At 41.7% G+C, this 21202-nt stretch overlaps 1 protein-coding gene across 1 annotated transcript; it reads left to right on the plus strand.

Moving 5' to 3' along the window:
* Positions 1–8513: 8513 nt before the first annotated feature.
* On the plus strand, positions 8514–18627 carry draxina (dorsal inhibitory axon guidance protein a; the record flags this gene model as incomplete). Its single annotated transcript, XM_083972311.1, has 6 exons — positions 8514–9024; positions 10513–10739; positions 15392–15512; positions 16424–16516; positions 17021–17110; positions 18515–18627. The coding sequence occupies 6 exons, from the start codon at positions 8514–8516 to the stop codon at positions 18625–18627; spliced, it is 1155 nt and encodes a 384-aa protein (XP_083828437.1).
* Between the last annotated feature and the right edge of the window lie 2575 nt (positions 18628–21202).

Genomic DNA, 21202 nt, shown 5'->3' on the forward strand with positions numbered 1-21202 from the left:
GAGATGCTGTTAATTAATTGCGAGTCAATCAGCAGGGAAGCATCAGAGCCCATCAGAGGGAGTGTGGTGGGATCCCACAGTGAGTCGACCTCGGGCCAAAACAACAGCTCAGATCCACTCATCACTGAATTATGTGGAAATGAGAAGATAACCTAAGGACACGCCGACACCATTTGATGCTGACATGGAGATTCATATACATTAGCGTCCAAGTGTTCATCATTCATCTGCGCAGCAACACTCTGGATCTAATCTGCAGGTGTCAAACATGGATCCAAACACCCTTGTAAAGAATCACACTTTGTTTGTTTCCAATTTGTGCTCTCGGTCTTTACACGAGCAAATCTCCTCATTTCTTTTGTCCCGGCGTTGATCTCCAGCCAGAAGGCTATGTACATCCCTAAACATCCATCCAGGCTCCTCCACCGTGGTGTGAAACTCGCCTTGAACGCCACTGCCAAGCGTGGCCGCATCTGTTTGATCAAGTCTCTCTCTACACTGGCAGCCAGTCAATGCCGCCCGCTTCCAGCAAAGGAAGACGAGGAGGAGGAGGAGGAGGAGGAGGAGGTGTTGGAGAGAAACTTTGGGGGTTCATATAATGCGTTTGCATGCTTCACTTGATCACCTCTAAACAGGAGCGTCTCCCCCCCGCTGAGCGGTCAAACCGTTCCCATGTGGAACGTCCAGATAGGGACCGAGGTGTCCAGATTTCACGGGTTAGCAAAGAACAAGTTTTGTTGTTGGTTTCAGAAGCCAAAGCTTTGTTGTTGTGTTGTGTGTGTGGGATTCAGCTGGTGTCCTTATCTGCCACCAAAATGAAAGATGCCACCGACACTTTGTTCTAATTAAGACAGGATAAATCCTCCCTCTGTCTCCCTCTCTCTCCCGCTTTGATTCCACTCTCCCTCCCTCTCTGTTTCCATCTCACTTCTTTCTTTCATTCTTTCTACCCTCTCCTCCTTTCTCTCTCTCTTTCTCAATGTTACATCTTATTTTCTGCTTTCCTCTCAGCCCCCCTCCCATCCCTCTTCTCCTCCTTCTCCCCCTTTGTCTCTCTCATTCTCTCTCCTCTCTGTGGGACGCCTCTTGCTGTGCTTCTGGTGCTTTATGTGTCTCACAGCATTTTTGGAACATGCCTCTATGTAGGTGTCTGGAGGAGGTTTCCCCGCTGTGAGTGTGTATTTGTGTGCACTGATTGCAATGGAGAGGAAATGTGTGTGTGTGTGTGTTTGTGCATGTGTGTCGGGCCTTGGTGAGATAAGGCTCTCGTTGCAGGATGATGTTACCATGCATCAGTGACAATGTTCCGGTCTCGCCCCACATCTGTTGTACCTGCAACCAAATTAGCAGCGAATCACTCGGCGTCCCAGTTGCTCTCTGCTTTGGCTCACTCTCTGACAGATGGACCTTCCTTATGGCTCTTGTTTTTTATCACCCTGTGTCGCCCGCCTTTACCGTCCAATACACACCTAAAAGCTGCAAAAAGCCTCCTCCCCAGTCAGTCGACGTGTGAATCTCACCAATATTGTTTGCCGAGGAGGATTCTGGGAGACAAAGCACTTTTATGTTGCCGAAGTCACTCATATTGGCCCTTAAGGAAATGAAGTTTTATGGTGTTAACTGCTGCTTTGGCAGAGGTGTTTATTACGCTGAGGCATTAACTAGAGCTGTAATTTGGGCGCCTGTTATGAGCTGATATTGATGATAATTTGGCGGCATAAACGAGATGAGAAATATAAAACAAAGTGTTTATGCATCAGATATTCAGCGGTTGTACTTGGTGACAGACAGGAGTGAAGCTGAACTGTTTTTGTGACACAACAGATGATGCATTTGTTTTTCTGTGCGACAGATATATTTGATCATCTTTTTATTTCTTCTTCTTCCCCTTCTTCTCATTAGTATTATTATCCATCGTGCCTGTTTAAAGCAGATACTTGATGATGCTCAGTGATCCATGAAAGCTGAAAGGAGAGATTTAGCTTGTCCCTGTGCAGCCACACACTCCCACACTGACCCGTAGGTCTCTTTTTGACAGCCTGTAATAAATTTTGAAATTCAGCGTATGTTGAAAACGCCTGATTAATAGGTATCTGTCGACCTTCTGTCCCGGCGCATATGATGTGTACTAATCGACAGTAGATTTGTTTTTCTGATTTAAACCTTTGAGTCTCTGTATGTGGCCAGGAGAAAGAAGACAGCCTCTGCCTGTCATGACAGCTCTGCTTCAGCCGCCTGTTTCTGGAGCCTTTGTTTGCTGGATCCTTATGGCCCTGCTGGTTGCTATGAGAGATAAAACAACAGGAGCAGATGGCTCCTGGAGATTTGGTGTCACAGCAGGTGAAGCTAAAAGATGCGCACATGCAGCAGTTTAGTACCGGGGTTGCCTCCTGCTCTGCCTCGTTGCCTTTCCTGCTTACCTTGCTCACCGCGGCCTCAGGTCTGGGTCCACTCTCTCTCTGTTAAGTAGATTATTATGGCCGCCATGCTTAAGGGACTCACCGATTGATCACAGACTGGAGAGAAGTCTCTGATCTCATCAGAGCTTTATCATCCAGCCCCCAATAGTGCCCCCTTTGCAATTTCTTGCAAGATTACCTATCGCTTCATACGTATCTTACTCTTCTCTGGTGGCTGCCTCTTCCATGTTTCCAAGCCTCTCTCTCTCTCTCTCTCTCTCTCTCTCTCTCTCTCTCTCTCTCTCTCTCTCTCTCTCTCTCTCTCTCTCACTCTCTCTCACACACACACACACACACACACACACGCATTGTGTTTCCTACAAAACGTTAACCATAATAACCCAATATTGGTGTCTCTGCTCTGGCTTCCTCAAAATGTAGAATCAATTTTATTATATTTTATATTACAGTACCTCATCTCCTTCCTTGTATTGCTGAGCTTAGATGTCCATAAACTCAACATTACAGCCTCAAGACCTCAGGTCACGGTGAAATATAGAGTCGCCCAAGAGTTGTGTCCTTTTTAAAAAACCTTATTTGTTGATTTTTACTCAGTTATTTCTTGTGAGCTATAAATTTCCCCTGATATCCTGAGCATCGTCTTCTCTTCATAGAGGACATTCAGGTGTTAGACACAGCTCAACAGCAGTGAACCTCAGAAAGTCTTTGATGAGCACAAACAGACCAAATGTGACAAAATCAAATTTAATTTCATGTTTTGTTGCTTTATTTTTGCTAAACTGCATTATTAAGACTTTTTTATTTATTTATACGTGACTTTATTTTTTGGATTTAAGTACCGTAGTATAATTAGTGCTACTATAACGTTGTCAAAGGCGTTTTCAAAAGTGAACACTGTTTTTTGTTGTTGAAATTTTTAAAGCTGAAGCGATTTCCCCCATGTCGATTTTCTGAACAGATGCCAGTCCCATATTTTGTGACAGCAGCAGCAGTGTTGGACTCATCAACACAAGTTTGTACTTGTATATTTTAAGGCGGTGAAAAATTGGCTGAATTGAAAGGGTTCATCACCTCCTGTTATTCCTCAGGCTGCATCCAGTCAGTCTTTGCAATACTAATAATAAAAACCCTTCTCTGGCAAAGCCCTGCATTGATTTTTGGAGGCAAATAGCTTTGCTTCGACATATCTAATTAAAAGCCTGTTATTTATGTTGTTTAAAACTTCATTACAATTCTTGAGTGGTTTCCTATGGCCATTAATAATCATGACTGAAAAAACAATAATTGAAGCTCATGACAAAAACATCTTGTTATATTAAAAGTCCAACGCTCAAAAGTCTTCAGGACTGTGTGGGTGTGGTTTGATTGACTAATAAGGCAACAAACCATTACTAGGCTTCACATCTTAATTTAAATGTTTCTAAATCCAGATTCTCCTGATATACGTGACAAGAGTTCAAATAAAAACAGCACATGGATCAATAACCAAAACACTAAGAAGCTAAAGCTAAGAAGCTAAATGAGAAAACAGGTTTTCGGGGCCTCTAACGTGTTTTCAGCCCTTTAAAAGGACAATGAGGAGTTTCTATTTGGTCATAAAAAAGTCTCACGTTAATGTGGATGAATCTACGCTACCCACACTTGTTAATGGGCCCATTTTCGATAAAAGATCCTTTTGTCTCTATGGTTATTTTGTTATTATTAGTGGTGGTGGAAATGCTGGTGGAGCCGACCAGCGTTTCTTTACTTTCGGTTTCGTGGCGAGTCATGAGAATAACGCCGCCGAATTATGGTCGGAACTACGACGGTATGTGATCGTCTTCGGACCTCTGACTTTAATTCTTGATGAATGAAAACATGAGTCTGTCTTGCGCCGGTCAAAGAATTTCACGGTGCGCGGAGGCTCATAAATGTAGTGAGAAAACACTTCGCTTTTCCAAAACTCCTCGTTGTCCCTTTAACCAATAAATTAAAGACCAAATGCTTTGCTGCAGTTTTTCCGTCAACCATCAGTCACTGTTTAAATGTTGCAGCTCAAGTGGTGGATTATTTTATTTGGGGATGAAATTCGTTTGGCCTCTCATCGCCTCAGTAGCAGATGCTTGCCCTGCTGTGCTCTACCTACTGCACACAGCCATGTATAACAGGCTCTGGTGGGAGGCTGTGTTGTTCATGGAGGTTGTTTATCGCACACAAGAGACTGTGCTTAAAACCCGGAATCCCACCCAGAGTGCTCCATTATCATCCCCGTCCTGTGTTTCCTCAAAGGACCACCTGTTAGCAGGCACATGAAAGTCTGAGAGAGGAAAACAGGGCACCGCTGTGCTGAGATACTTGGTCCTCTTCCATCACCGCCTGCCTTCCCTTTCACATGACAACTCTATTCAGGCCTGAGGTTTGATGGGCTTGACACACTGTTGCTATGGCGGCATTGCATCTTTGGGAAAATTAATTTCCGAAGGGTCGCATTATTGTTGTAGCGCTGCTTAGCTTCTTGTGTGATAGTCATTATTTCTTGGACTTGGTAAAAGGTCGGGTCATTCCTGAAAGAACTAGTTCATTCAACGTGTTCAACAGCCACATGTAAGAATGTCTATAGCCTACCTACTGAAAAAGAAACCCTTGGGACAAGGAGAGGGAGTGATTGTTGCTGGGATAACGCCACACATCTTCAAACGGTCAGTCCTGAAAAACATCCACAGCCTGCCACTAAATCTAATTCAGAAGCGTGTGTGTGTGTGGGGGGGGGGGATGCTCGATGAACCAACAAGCAGTTTTGACATGTACATTGTCTCTTGAACAAAGCAGGGCTAACAGACAGCACTATAAACAATCACCCCATGTATTGATCCGTAAGATTAGCATTTGTTGACAAATCTGCAGATGTGTTCTGGCTCAAAGCCTCAAGCTACAAACTGCATAAATATTCTGAGCCCTTAAACATCCCCTGCAGAAACACAACTCTGACATTTGATGTTTGGAGAGATACGAGATAGATGGCATGCAGTAAAGGCTGGGTGGACTTTGTTTCCTTCATATAAACGTAAGCTTGCTGCTTCTAGGTTTAACGCTAAGCTAAAATAACTGGCTGCAGGGCCGTTGCTAGGAATTCTGGGGCCCCTGAAAGAATACTAAAGTTCCACTTTTTTTCTTAGACTACATATGTATTATCATTTTTTATTTAGCCTACTTTGTTTTGATGCTAATGCGCATTACTATGAGTATTAGTTGGGGTCTTTTGCAGAATAAATCAGTCATACAAAGATTAGACTACTGTGGTTTTTGTGGGCCCTACTGGGCGCTGGGCCCCTAGAGTTATCATCACCTTTCTCCCCTATACAACGGCCCTGCTGGCTGCTGACTGTAGGTCCATATTTACTGTCTGTGTGATATCAGTCTTCTTGTTTAACTCAAGTGCAGAGAATATCTGAACCACACGTTGGATTAACAGACTTGGAGGACTGTTGAGGTACGATCCCATAGTCAGTCTTGTGTCTCTGCTGCCTCATCCCACAGTATAAGGTTCAGGCCTTTTCTTTGTTTTCTCGTGAGATCGACCTTTTGGCCGCTGTGTACAGACTCTGGGCCACTCCACACCAGCAGCGCCTCGTGTGTCAAACAGACAGAGTGTAATCCCGGTTTCCTGGCTAAACACTTTGTGCCTGACATGGGCGATTGCCCCTCTCCAGCAACCCCCCCCCCCCTCTCCAACACTCTGAGGGCCGGTTTGGAGATAAAGGTCTCACCTCAGCAGCCAGCCTCACACTCTTGTTTGCAAAACTGCACAGCTGGTCGAACTCCCAAAGGCCAGCCGACACAGTCTGCCTCTAAATCCCCTGGGGGGCTGCCTGCACTCACACTGCAAATACCCCCCCCCCCCACACACACACACACACACATACACACACACAACCAGCCACCTCTGTGCTGTTTTTAGAAACACCTAAATAACCCACTGCAAACCCAAGAATGTGCGTTTTCCACCTATGTGTTTGTTTTAGTGTGATGATAGGGCAAAGGTCTTAAAGACTCCACCTCACATATAGATACACACACACACACACACACACACACACACACACACAGCCATGCCATCACCAGCAGCTCAATATTTCTCCCCCATTGATTTTCTGCATGCCCTGCTGTTCATCTTTTAACACAAAGGAGTAGCCATAATGACATCGTACGGGGCTCTGGATATGGATCGTCTCAGCCCATTAAAGTGGAGGATAAAACAAACCACACCACATTAACCATGAACTGTCGTCTTACATAACATACACTAAAATACAAACAAAAGTGGTGTTCAACGTAGTAACATGGTGATCTGTAACTCCAGTGACTGATCGTTGAGCTTCATCAAGAACCAGAAATACCCTCAGGCACCACCTTGATGAACAAGATGACAGAAGCATGTGTGGTTAAATGAATAGAGGGGTGTATGAGTTTTTTTAATATCAACTTGATACTTTTGCTTATGCTTATCATTCTTACACTTATCATTTAACGATACTTGATCTTTTCTTTATTTATCTTCCACTCTTTGGTATTCAAGAGTCTATGAATTGTCAGACAGAATTTGGTGGTTGACTAATTTCTGTATTAATCATTTCTAAATCTAAATTATCTCAAGCTAATCAGTTATTTGGGTTGATTTTCCAATTTCAATTTTTTTAATTTTCTTTTTTATTTATCCTCATCAGTTTTCACAGAGAGGTTCTGAACATTTGACGGGTTGAGTGCATTGCATTAAACATAACTTTGGGGCATCAGACCTTTATATATTGGGAAATATATAATCTTGTCACTTTGGAAATGGTGTATTATGAATTTATCATTACATCTTCACAGTTATGTTGTTTGGTTCTAAAAAATAGGAATAAAAAAACAAAACAAAATTCTTCTACACCAGTGGTTTAATTTTTAGATTGTATACCATAATTTTATTCACATAAGGACTAGGTGCTGGGCTGTTAATACAATGGCATACACAACCTCATATTTCAGTTTAGTCACACCTCAGTTATGTTGACTTTAGTAATGAAAGGTGTTCTTGGAGGGCCCGTAAGACAACCCAACAGTCAGTAATGTAGGTTATGTGCAGTGCGGTATCTTGCACTGAGAAAGGCATGAAGGAATACAGGCATGAAGGCATTTTTAAAAAGAAGTGGCGGCCCATCTCTTTATCACCTCCTTCATCCTACCTAGTCCAGATAATTGGGTACATTCTGGAGGCTGAGGGAAATGGAGTCTGAACTCTGAGAGTAGATGATGGGAGAGTGTGAATGCTGCAGAGGAGAGCACACATCGACAATAGTTACAACACCATCACAGTGTCTCAGTCGTGATAATCAGTGATGTGTGTCAAATTCTAAGGTAACTAGATGACTGATACAGAGCTGTATCAAATGATTATTTCTATTAATGAATCATTAATTACTTTATTTATTATAAGATTTTTCATATCGACAAATACCAGTCACAGTGCCCAAAAGTCGAAATGTCCTCAAATAGTTTTGTTTGTCCAAAAGAAAACGTAAAGCAAAGTAAAGTGGTAACATCTCTTAAAGCAGAAGTAAGCGATCCGGTGGTTTTGGCTAACTTCCTGTCAGCAGATGGAGTTAGCAGTCCCCGCCCTCGTCCCTACGTCACCACATTCACGCGCATCCCTTGGCTGCACACACAGAGAGGACCGCCCCTTTATGCCGTTCTCTCTCCTCATTGGATAAAGGTTGTAGGATACAAGGAAAGTTTTCTCCTCGGCTTACAGCAGAGCAGAGTGACTGACAGACCCGTGTTTCAGACCAAACACTCTATAGAAGTGATTGTTGTCAGAAGATATAACTATTTAAGACTTATATTAACACAAATATTCCGCTTACTTCTGCTTTAAATGACCTTTCATCAAAAATAGCTGTGGATTACTACTTTTTCATGCGACTAAGAAAGATTGTTTTGTACAAGAACTCACAAGTGCAGATTAAATTCAACTTCAACATCAGTGTCAGTTGTTTGAGCCCTGCAGACTCAGACTGTGCAGTATAGTGACATGTTTTCTCTACTACCAGCAGGTGGCGTTGTGCTGCACAGACAATGGCTCTCTCCTGGAGTCTGTTCCTGGCGTTTACCTTTGCCACCCTGGCACTGTCCCACTCTGCAGAGCCCGGAGCTGCTCATGGCAAGAGGAGACAGGCGCAGACCTCAGCAGGGGGCGGCAACGCCCTGCAGCACCCCCCACAAGGTCTACAGGGCCACGGCTACAGCAGGGACCGCGGAGGGCATGGGGGCCAGGGGGGGGCCCGTGTTTCCAAAGGTGGAGCGGGGCTGCTCTCCCACAGGCCCCCCCACCCCCTGGCCAGGCCGGAGGACGATGGGACAGGCCTGGAGGGGCTGAGCCCAGTCAGACTGGAGATGGGCCCAGGCAGGGACAGAGACAGAGACAGAGTCCGTATGAATCTGAGGAATCCATCCCAGGCCCGGGAAAACCAACTAATGGGGTCACGCAAAGGGAGAGGGCACGGACACGGGAATGGACATGGACATGGACACCACTTTGAGCACAGGAGACAAGGAAGTCGGCGTGAAAAGGGACGACATGGAAAAGGTGAGCTCAGGGAAATCTGGAGGGTGAAAATGATTTATACCAAATTACCTTCATCAAGGTCATTGGACAAGTTAAAGGGATAGTTCACCAAAAATTGAAATTTCACTCATTATGTACTCACCCTCATGTGGACTAAGGGCTGGGAGAAGTTTCAGAGTCCTCCATGCCTTCTCTGAGTTACAGGGGGGTCCGCGGCGCGCAGCAGTATTTGTCCATATAATAGTTGTCAATGGATACCAACTTTCTTCGTCCAAAAAGACACACCAAAAAACATCAAAATACCTCCATGCTGCTCGTCTGTAATGTCCCTCTTGTATTGAAGCCCCGACATGAGAAATTGTTCCGAAAAAAAATTAAACAAGTCTATATTTTAAGCTTGTTTGTAGCGGAAGTTCCCAGTGTCTCGGTTCACTGCTCTTCCTGACCGGCGGAACAATTTCTCATGTCGGGGCTTCGGACGGACATTACATACGAGCAGCATGGAGGTATTTGGATGTTTTTTGGTGTGTCTTTTTGTTATGAAGACAGTTGGTATCCATTGACAACCATTATATGGACATGCACTGCTACGCCGAGACCCCCTGTAACTCTGAGACTTCTCCCAGCCCTTAGTCGACATGAGGGTGAGTAGATAATGAGTGAAATTTCAATTTTGGGTGAACTATCCCTTTAAAGTACAAAAACCTGAATTCCTGGCTGAATCCCATTTAGCTGCTTCGGTTTCAAGGTCCAGGTAGTATTGATGATGCTCACTGTCACACTGTCGTGCCTTACAGGGATGTTTCAATACAGATACTGTATTTTATGACTTGTGTTTATTGATATCATTTTGTTTTTATATGGTCATGTTGTTACTGTAGATTTCTGCCTCAATTGTGATACAGCGGCGATAAACTGAATTGTGTTTGTGGTGCTCATGGTATTGAAGTAAACACAGCACAGCAACATCTCTGTCCACAGATAATGAATCATAATAATGAGTTTGAGATAATCCCCAGGCATCAGTGATGAATGGTCTTTAATTGAATTGCTTCAGTAAACATCTGTGTATTAACCAGTAATAACAAGAACACTGTTGCTGTTGAATGTCTTTCTAAGCTTAACTTTTTAATAATGTGAGCACCACAGTGAAATTCTATTCATATCCATTGTACTGCTTTAGAGGTAGAAACTCACAGACAAATAAAACCAGAACCTGAGACTGAAAGTTTAATCTTGATCTCGGGAACAACACATGTAGAATCAGTCCCTCCACATGACATGAAATTGCAAATGAATGAAACTTCAGCTTTGTTGCCCATGTAAGTTTTAAATGGGGCCGTGATGAGGTCCATGATTAAGAAAATCTAATTTGACCTGATGGTGAGATTCTTTATACAGAAAAAAGGGTTTTGTAATTAGTTTTTTCTTAAATATTCAATTGAAGATGAAGATAAATTGGATCCATATTGGGGAAACGTGAAATCTCTCTGTCTCATCCCTGTCCAGGGTTTCTTGCGGATCCTGAGCTAAGGTCTGCGTCTAAGGATAGAGATCTATTTGACGACCCTCCCTCATCCTCCTCTTCCTTCGCTCCCTCCCCCTCCATCAGTGTGACCCCGCCCAGTGAAACCCCCTCCCCCATCGCCGCCGTCTTTGGCTCTGGCTCCTCCATGGTTACCACGGTGATGAACGAGCATCCCCCAACGCTGCCCCCGGCCTCCACCAAACCCCAGGTAACCCCAGCAAAGCCCGAGTGCTTATTAAAGGCAGCGTCTGTTGTGCCTTAGCGTGGTTCCAGTGTGCGGGGGAAGTAGAGCGAAAATGGGCCCCATTACTGCCGTTATGCCGCCCCAAACCTCATAGCTCATCTTGGAAATGACACTCTGTACAGCGTGAACCCAAAACTGCTGCCGGTGAAAAATATCTGCCGGCAGGGCAAACTGGCTGGCTCTTGGTCACATTGTGCTTGATAGATGTGAGCGTGTTCTTTAGAATAATAACTACACCTCTGGGATCAAAATCACATATTTCAGAGCCAACTTCTTTCCTTTTCCTTTATTAGAAACCACGTCAGGGTAAAATCTATGTGACCATGGAGAGTCCTCTTTGTCTCCAACTTTGGGAACGTGTTATGAAAAATCTACAGGAGTGCGTGGGGCGCCACTGACCACCTGTCACATTAACCCAGCATGATGCTTCAGCAGGATGTGTAAACAGGAGAATAACAATCTTCCTGTGCCTCCTTCAGTCAGTTTGAACCATTACAAATTAGACTTTTTAAGACAAAATGGTACCCGAAGTCCATAAACAGTGGACAAGAGACCACGCCATTAAAGCTTTTACATTTGTTACTGATGCTGTTTCAAAAACCAAGCAGCTTGAAGAGCATTCATGGGAAAAGAGTCCAGAGCCACAGTATGACTGACACTGTTTGACAGTTTTTCTTGTTAAAGAAGCTCTGTTTGAGAGAGAGAAAAAACAAAACAGTACGAATGTAATAGATTGTAATCTCATGGGATATCATTAAAATTATATGTACCTTTTTGCTATCATTGCATAGCTGACATTTATATTAACAGCTACCTGTTTACTAGTCTAGACTAGAGAAACGTGGATAAAGCTTCAAACAGTTGAATGAAAGACCAGTGTTAACTCTAGTTTTGCTTCTATTTCTATCATTTCTGCCACTAAAGTTGTCATGCTAACCAGCTAGCCCCAGCTTGTAGCACTGCAGTCACTCTGCTCCCACTGCCCACAGTTTTGCATGAGAGGATGAAGAAGTAGCGCTTTTCAGAGACCATATTGTTACATCTTGTCTCGTAAACTCAATGATGGCTGAAGCTCTTGGCAAGCAACTATCACCGCCACCACCACCATCTGCTCCCAGCAAGGCACCACATTCAGCTGCAGAGAAAATTTACATTTAACATTTTGGAAATGACACATTCTGATACATAGAGCTGAGTTACTAAGGTATACCAGTCAGAAGGACAAAATTGCATTATCTGAAGCTGCACTGACCTTAACCTTCGACCACTGACCTCCAAAATCCAACCAGCTGATCCTTGAGTCCACGTGGACATTTGTGCCGAATTTGACAAGATTCCCTTAAAGATTTGCATTGGCAATGACAAAACTTTTGTCTGGTCACCAGGACATTGACCTGTAAACTTTATAGTCCAAAATCAGTTGTTCCATGAGTCCAGACTGTCCAAGTGAACGTTTGTTCCAAATTTGAAGGAGCTATTTGAAGGATTTATTGGGAAATCAATTGTGGTCACAGAGCCACACCTTGTTTTGTGAGGTCACTGTAACCTTGGCCTTTGACCTTTGTCCACCAAATCAGTTCCTCCTTGAGTCCTGGTGAATGGTACCACATTTGAAGAAGAGGAAGTTCCATCAAGGTGTTACTGAAATACTGTGTCCATGAGAATGAGACAGAGGGATGGGCAACCTGAAACAATGTGCTTCAGGCTCCAGAGGGATGGAAATATACCATTTTTGACGTTAGTTGCTACTGTAGGGTTGTGGTACACAGGCAAGGTGAATACAAACAGAAACAAAGATAGGTTGCAGATGCAGAGTGTCATTACAGGTGAAACTAATGGGGATGGGGACAGGAAGTAAAACAACCAAACAGGGACTAATTGCAAGATTTTTGTATTCAAATTTACAGCCTGAAGTTTGAAAGAAGAAAAGAAGTTGACTCAGACATTTCCCTGGACAGTTCCTACTGTATGGTTTGATGTCTGTCTACTTGGTATTCTGTTTTCAAGACGTCTGAGTCTGAGAACCCCCGGAGACTGTGCACGCCTTTAATGTGAGAGCAGTCAAATATTATTGGACCACAGAAGAAAAAGTGATAGCCTATCCTGATCCCAGGTTCAGTGGCAGAAGCACACAGCAAGGTTTCTTAATTAATGTTCGATCTTCTGCTGATAGTTTAATGAGCAGCAGAGAAGACGTAGCTTGCCCCCTGCAATTAATCTCATTGATATTTCCATATAGGCTTATTTCCTGAGGGTGAAGGGAAACAAGTATGGATCTGTTTACATGAAGCTCTTATTTTTTTGATGGATGGAGTATTCCTCTGGAGACACTTCTTGTTCACTTAATTATCCCATGTAACATTTCTATTTTGTTTCCTTTGTTAGAAGAAAGTTATGGCTTTTATTGCAGGAAGTGATGGCTGAGCAATTCACCAAGGAGTTTTGTTTTACAGTTATATCATAAAATACTAATCTGAATGACAACATTTTATTGAAGAAAGTAGAGTATTGGAGAGTCGAGTATTGGAATTTATGACACTCAGACCTGTGTTGGAATTTATGTTCAGTCCAAATGTATCCAGTTACTGACCTCCACTGTTGAGGAGGCAAGCTGAGAGATTCAAAGTAAATATTTTCTCCAGGAAAGGTCAAGAAGTGTCCAAAATGGAAGGTCATTTTTGTGTGTCAACTTAAGCAAACATGTTTTGAATTCTGTTTGTATGAATGAAAATTTGAGGCCACAGAAGAAAAGTGTAAAAAAGGTCTGCATCCCTCCTCCTTCCTACATTTACCAATGGATTATTTCATATTAAAGGGACAACGAGGAGTTTCTATTCGGTTATAAAAAAGTCTCACGTTAATGTGGATGAATCTCCGCTACCCACACTTGTTAATGGGCCCATTTTCGATAAATATATCGTTCTGTCTCTATCGTTATTTTGTTATTATTAGTGGTGGCGGAGATGCTGGTCGAGCCGACCAGCGTTTTTTACTTTCGGTTTCGCAACGAGTCATGAGAATAACGCAGCTGAATCGCCGTTTATGGTCGGAACTACGACGGTATGTGATCCTCTTTGAACCTCTGACTTTAATTCTTGATGAATGAAAACATGAGTCCGTCTTGCGCCGGTCAAAAGAATTTTACGGTGCACGCGGAGGCTCATACAGTAAATGTAGTGTGAAAACGCTTTGCTTTTCCAAAACTCCTCGTTGTCCCTTTAAGGTATTTTTATTAACCTTAATCAAATATCTTAAATGGCTTAAACAAACTCAACAAATAGGTGTCAGATGTGTAATGCTCAAACCGCAGATTTTGTGTGTTTATATCATTAACAGTCATTAGTCAGTTACAAGGACATTGGTGTAGCAGTTAAATACTGCTTTGCCTAAATAAGTGAATCAAGCAGAAATACTCCCAATGTACTGTCGAATTTACTTAGATGAGCTGGCTAGTTTTCCTACTATGCAATTGCTGCATAGCAAATATTAGCACTCATAGCACATCAGCTGTTTACTTATGTGTTTAGATGAAACTAATGTGAGCTCCTGTCTCTGTCTTTTCTTCTGCTGAAGTCAGCATGCAGCTATAGTCCCAGTCCGTCCCACTGAACCTTAGCCTTACATCTCTTTCACATCACCATCACCTGTCAGCAAGAAACCACCAGAGACAACCTCCTGATACTTACTTTTTAAAACGTCCTTGTAATCCCTTTGACTGACTGAATTTACCAATAGTAATGACAAATAATAAAAAATACTACAGGCTTAACTTACAAATTACATCAATTAAAATATCTTCCAACACTAAAATCACGCAGTGCAGAAATAACAACTCCAATGGGTTTGTTCACCCCTGGATTCTACTAGTTGCCTGCCAGACCAGGTACAAAGCCTGAGGCTGTGTGTAATGAGCCATATGTTTCCATCTATATGTGTGTTTGTTGTGTATGTATTTAATAATACAAATGCTACAAATTTGTATTCCAGGCTGTGGAAAGTCATGTTCTCTGTTATCAGTTGTTATCGATTGGTTTTTAAAGCTCTCCTACTATCTCTGTTTTCCCTGTAAGGAGGATTTATGAATCTATGAAGTGTTGCTGCTCATCAAAACGCCTGTCCTTGCGTTTCATTGAGAACAACCTCATTTTGTTTTGTTTTGTTTTTTTACCTACAAAACAAAGTGAGCTGATCAGACATCTCCTGCCACAGCAGTTGTAATTGAAGCAAGTGAACATTCGTCTGAGGAGACAGAGCTGATCTGTCCGATGTATTCTCTACAACAGCTCATGTGCTGCAGGATAGCGTCAAATGTGGGATTAGTTTTTAATGCACATCTTCATATTCTGATCACAATTGTTTTTGAATACATAGATACAGAATATTTATGAAATATTATAATGTAAGCAGAATTTACACAGCATGGTGAAAATAAATGAAGATGGGATTAGGTGTTTACAGATCTGCATATCAACGTGTTTGAGCTGTCCTGTGTGGATTACACAGAACGTGGGTTAAGCTGTTTTGCAAATGTCCCCAATGATATGTGATACAATAACAGTTCCCATGTACAGTAATAGGATGGAGGGTGTGTGTTGAAATTGTGTTTCCTTTACCAGAGGTCTGGCCGAGGAAAAGGACAGGGAGAGGTGATGCCAACACTGGACATGGCGCTTTTTGACTGGACAGACTACGAGGATATGAAACCCGTGGACACCTGGCCATCATCCAGGAAAAAAGGTTGACTATTAACTGATAAGGGGATGTGTGTTCATTAGTGGTTCTGAAAACAGTCTTGGTGGAAATAAACCTTAAAATAAACAAGAATCAGCAGCTATACGAATCTGTGAGGCTACAGGAACAAAATGTTCACTATCACCATGCTGAGATGCTGACAATGGCAGTAATTAAGTTATTATGTTAACCAATTTCATATAGCATGTTAGAACTGCATGTCAGATTAGTAATGCAACCAAACCAACCTGTTGTTGATATTACTGTAAATGAAAAATCAGGGGATTCAAATTTTTATATTTCATTGTGGATGGTCAGTGACATGTCAATCAATCCAATAATTCAACAGATATTTTAACAGTGTTTCCTGAAATACTGCACCTACAGCACCATACGTAATGGACCTAGATGTTCATGGTTAATACCATAATAATATCAAAATACCAAAATAATAATACATGTGACTTTACCTGCATACCAATTGCCACAGTGGTTACCAGAATGATAGTCATGGCTTCATTAGGTTTAGGTATTTCCTTCAGGAAATGCATTCTCTAGTTATTATTTATCCTAGGGGAACTGTGGCACATTTTACGGCAATTTATCGAATAGTTTTCAAGATACCGTATCAAAAAATACAAAACTACATAGTGGCACCACCAGGAAACATTTTGGTGGAGATTCTATTATTATATTAACAACGTTTTACTCAAACTAATCACAGATGTTGAAGATCTAAACCAAGTAGAAAAGTCTTTGTTCCTGGCTTTGTTTGGCACATAAAGGACCTCACTAGAAAACAACAAGCATAAAAGCATTATTCTGCTACTTAGTGACATCTGTTTGGTTGAAGCTGTGCATTGATCAGAAGCCTTTCAGATCACAGTGATTGTATTGATCTCATTTGCCTGCTGCAGACAAGAGGCGGAGCAAGAACCTCAGCAGTGGGAATGCAACTGTGGATGCTGATGCCATTGAGCCGTGTGACCACCACCTGGACTGTCTGCCAGGTAGGTCTGGGGTTAGGCTTAAATCAAGTTAATTATACATGTCACTCTGCTTCCGATGAAACCAGTGACTGAAATCATGACTGTGTGAAATAACTTTGTTGCAGTTACACTGGGTAATATTGGTGGCTATGAATAGCAGCAAGCTACTTCCACTTGTGACTTCCTGCTTCCAGGAGGCCCTAGATGACTGGATGATGTCACAAGATATCTGTCACATACTCATAGGCTGACCAGAGACCAGTAGACCACCTAAAAACAAAAAGCTGTTCACTTCCTGCAGGCTTGCTATGGTTTAATTTTGGCAGAACATACAGACCTTGCAGGGTGTGTGTGTGTGTGTGTGTGTGTGTGTGTGTGTGTGTGTGTTTTGAAATGATAAGAAGATTTTCCTTTCAAGTAATGCTGTCATCATTTGTTTTTCAGCAGTACACATTACTGTAATCCTTGCCAGGGGAACATCATGTGTGTTTAGTTGTTGCATGTTTTGTGCTCGTTTCATTGAAGGTTCTTGCTGTGACCTGAGACAACACGAGTGTAAACCTCACAACCGAGGCCTCAACAACAAATGCTACGACGACTGCATGTGTGAGGAAGGTGAGTGGAGGATGCTGTGTGATCCTCAGCAGCAGTTCATCTTCTCATGTGCAGCTCATGTGCTCAAGCCCAAAGGTTTGGCCACTCCCACTCATCACCTGCCACTGAATGAATTAAATAATTATAAACAGTGAAACTTTTGGTAACACTTCACAATAAGGGTCCCTCGTTAGTTAGTACATTACTAAGCATTAATATATAAACAGATGTGTTAATTAATGCTGAGTATGCATACATAATGATAACTATTTTACATTATTCAACTTTTATTATTACTTAATAATGTATTAACTAACTTTGAGTATTAAACATGTGTTTCCTAATCCTAAGTAATACATAATAAAATGATTGTTAATATATCTGTAAACAGTTAATTAATGCTTAATAATGTACTAACTAACGTTAATTAAGGGACCCTTATTGTCACTGTTTATAATTATTTAATTCATTCATTCATTAAAAGTCAGTGCCAGGTGATGGGTGGGAGTGGCCAAATTAGTGGCAGACTAATATAGTGGTTAAAGGGATAATAGCATTTTTTTAAAGTGGGGTTGTATGATCTACAAATAGCCCCTAAGTACTTTAATTGCAGTAGAAGACTCTCTGCACTCCTCCCGTTGGCAACGCCAGCCCATAGCCCTGCCCAGAGATTTACAACAGAGTGTTGTGAACAGACCCAAAGAAACTGCCTATTTTCGCAGCCTAAAAGAGGTTTTACCTGAAAAAAAAAAAAAACACAGTTCCATTGTTCGCTATAATATAATTTTTTCCAGCTGCTCAAAGTTCAGGAAAAACGCAGTTTTTATTTGGACCTAACCAACTCACGTATCCCTCCACCCAGGGTTAGCGCCCGCCGATCAGCAGTTGGTTAGGTCCAAATAAAAACGTTTTTCCTGCACTTTGAGGGGCTGGAAAAAATTATATTATAGCGAACAATGGAACTGTGTTTTTTTTTTCCAGGTAAAACCTCTTTTAGACTGCGAAAATAGGCCGTTTCTTTGGGTCTGTTCACAACACTGTATGTTGTAAATCTCTGGGCAGGGCTATGGGCTGGCGTTGCTAACGGGAGGAGTGCAGAGAGTCTTCTACTGCAATAGGGGTTATTTGTAGATCATACAACCCCACTTTAAAAAAAATGCTACTATCCCTTTACCAGAAAAAGCTGATTTCATTCAAAACCGGTTTGAATTTAAAAACATTAAGAGATTGTTTATGTGCAGTTGGGACTGCTCTTGGGTCAATTTTAATAAAAATGTGAAAGTGGTTGCATGCTCCTGATGAATTCAGAGTTGCAAAGCATTGATTTGACATGTTAATTACTAAAGCTCTGGTGGTTTCCACATCCATGTCTCTCTAATCAACTAGACTCAGTTAGGGTTCAATCTTTCTCTGTCTCTGCTCAAGGCTTTCGTTGTTATGCTAAATTCCACCGGAAGCGACGCGTGACCCGGAGGAGGGGCCGCTGCGTGGTGCCAGAGTCAGTCAACAGTGACCAGGGCGGCTTCATCACCATCTGATGGAGAGACGGAGGCAGAGACGAAGGAGCTGAAAGGAGTAGGGACAAGAAGAATGACCCCCATGACCGCTCTCACATACGTAGAAGACAGTGCTGCCAAGACATCACATGACACCGCTGACAGACCAAGGGACAGCTTCAAATCAAACTCCCAAACTGTAACACACCCAAATCCAAAATCTGCTCAGATAAAACAAAACAAGAGACTGAAGGTTGAATGTTGCATCGTGGGGTGAGCCCTCATCCACATCTACCAAATCATCATCTATAATTAAGCATTTGACTGATTTAATTAATAATGGAAATACATTAGTCTTCATTGGGTTTTGCTCACTCCACAGTCACAACAGAGGCAAACAGAAAACACAAAGAGGAACTTTTTCAAAGTTCATTCAGTTCTAGAAAATATGTTTTTAATTGGTTTTCATGGTTTTAAAAACGTGAGAGAGCTGCTGGGCTGGTGACTGAGTGAAGTTTGAAAACTTCTTTGGAAAGTTTTTTTTTTTTTTTTTTTTTTGTAGATCTATGGATTGTCTCTGTCTTGCTGATCAGAATCAAATAGTGTTTACAAACCATTTTTTTTTCACAGAACAGACTGGTTCTTCTACTCCACACCTTATCCAGGTTGTCACTCACAGAAATGACGGTAAAATGACTTTTGACAGCTACTTTTTGCCACTCTGCTCATCTGGTTCTCCAGACAAACACTAAACACTACTCTGTAAATGCTATTTGAAAGCAGTCTGCTTCCCTGTAATGTAAATATGAGTGTGTTTGAATTGAAAACAGATGTTTGTTTCTTTTTTGGTTGGTTGTTTTTTTTGTTTTTGACTTTGTTTTTTGACACCACTACTCTTGAAATGTACTTAACAGTAGAATGATAAACAAAGACGCTTGTTTAACTTCCCTTATCCATGTCTTAATATATGTTTTATTTATAATGTACCTAAAACACATGTTTGTCTATATATTGTGTTTTCCTGCCCTTTTTGTTGCCCATGATTAAACTCTTACTAGGATAAATATTTTGGGCTGTGACTAATATTTGCGTTTGCTACTTTCATCTGTTAGGAATTAGCATGCACACATTTCTATCCTAAAAGGAAATCCTAATCCTCAAAAGAATATCTGTAATGGAAAGTACGTGTAAACACATTGATCCACTATTGTAACATACATCATAACCATACACTTACATGTTTAATGTATGAAGGTGTAGTATTTGGTGAGGAGGTGCATCAGTGTAAATAAGTTTCATTAGATTCAAATTTATTTATGGATAGCTCCTTGAGATGAGCAGCCATCTCATTTTTGTCAAGGTACTGCATCCCAAATTCTACTGAAGTTAGAATACCAAATATTTATCATGAAAATGCACTTAAAGCTAAAGAAAAATGAACTGTTGTACTATAGCTAATCCAAGTGAAGAAAACTGGAAAGGTTGGCCACACTAGCTCATTTTATCTGAAGACATTGATTTTATTGTGAAATATTAGATAATTTTGCCACCTGAGACTTTGAGCTGCTGTTTAAAACTGTCTAAGAAGATTCAAGAGGGAATCACTTTGATGACCCTGCTACAAACTCATGGACATGTCTGATGAATGAAAGTTGAAATCTAAATAACGATAAATGTAAAGTAAAAATTCCTGGAAATATTTTTACCTCTGTAGCAGGAAAAGAGGAGACCGCACACTCACACTTTTCCTTTTTCTTTATGTACATTCATTTTTGAGGCCAGCACCTTTTTATTGGATGTGCGTGACTTTTCTACTTCTTGTAGCAGGTAAATGAGTGTCTATTAGGGTGAGAGCTCTGATAACTTGTTTGACATGTTGATCTTAAACTCACATCAGCTCAAGAAAAGAAAAAAATATGACACCTGTATAAAGGGATTTTTGGGAACATCTTTTCTTGAAACTGTGTGTCAGATTAAAGCTTATAACAGCTTCACATCATCTTTTTTCCGTCAGTGAAACCACCATCCATCTCCATGATAAACTTATCGCCACAGTCTTTGAAGCTCATTATCTCCCAACCACTCCGAACCGTCAAAAGCTTTTAGCTTACGACACATTAGAGCAAGTGCAAGCAATAACACTGAATGTATCTCTGATCAGAACACACAAGGCCTCGGAAAATCTGTCCGTATCAATATTTGATTAGCTGGTGAAAGTAACACTCATTTTTCCTCCCTAAGCAGCAGCTCAGTGTGACTGGTGATTGTGCTGTCCTGATTTACGGCCGCAGAATAAAAGCAGCAGTGATGTATTTTTAATACTTACCCCTGACAGAGTGCCCTGGTGTAGTGCCCTGTTGAAACCTGGCCCACAGCCAGCACAGTGATAGATTACACACAGCCACATCCAGGCAGAGCTGCAGCTTCACATCACCCAACACCACAAAGGCACTTCCACCTTTCTTAAGCATTTTCTTGAAGTAATTAATTACCAAAGTCACTATCTTAACCCAACTTTCCAACACTAGCCAAGTGATGAGATTTACATTTGAGGGAACAAAGGTGCAGGAAATGGTGCAATCTCTCATCAGCTCCAGAGACAGTAAAACACACCATG

This window comes from Trachurus trachurus (genome assembly GCF_905171665.1).
Source record: "Trachurus trachurus genome assembly, chromosome: 5".
Lineage (NCBI taxonomy): Eukaryota > Metazoa > Chordata > Actinopteri > Carangiformes > Carangidae > Trachurus > Trachurus trachurus.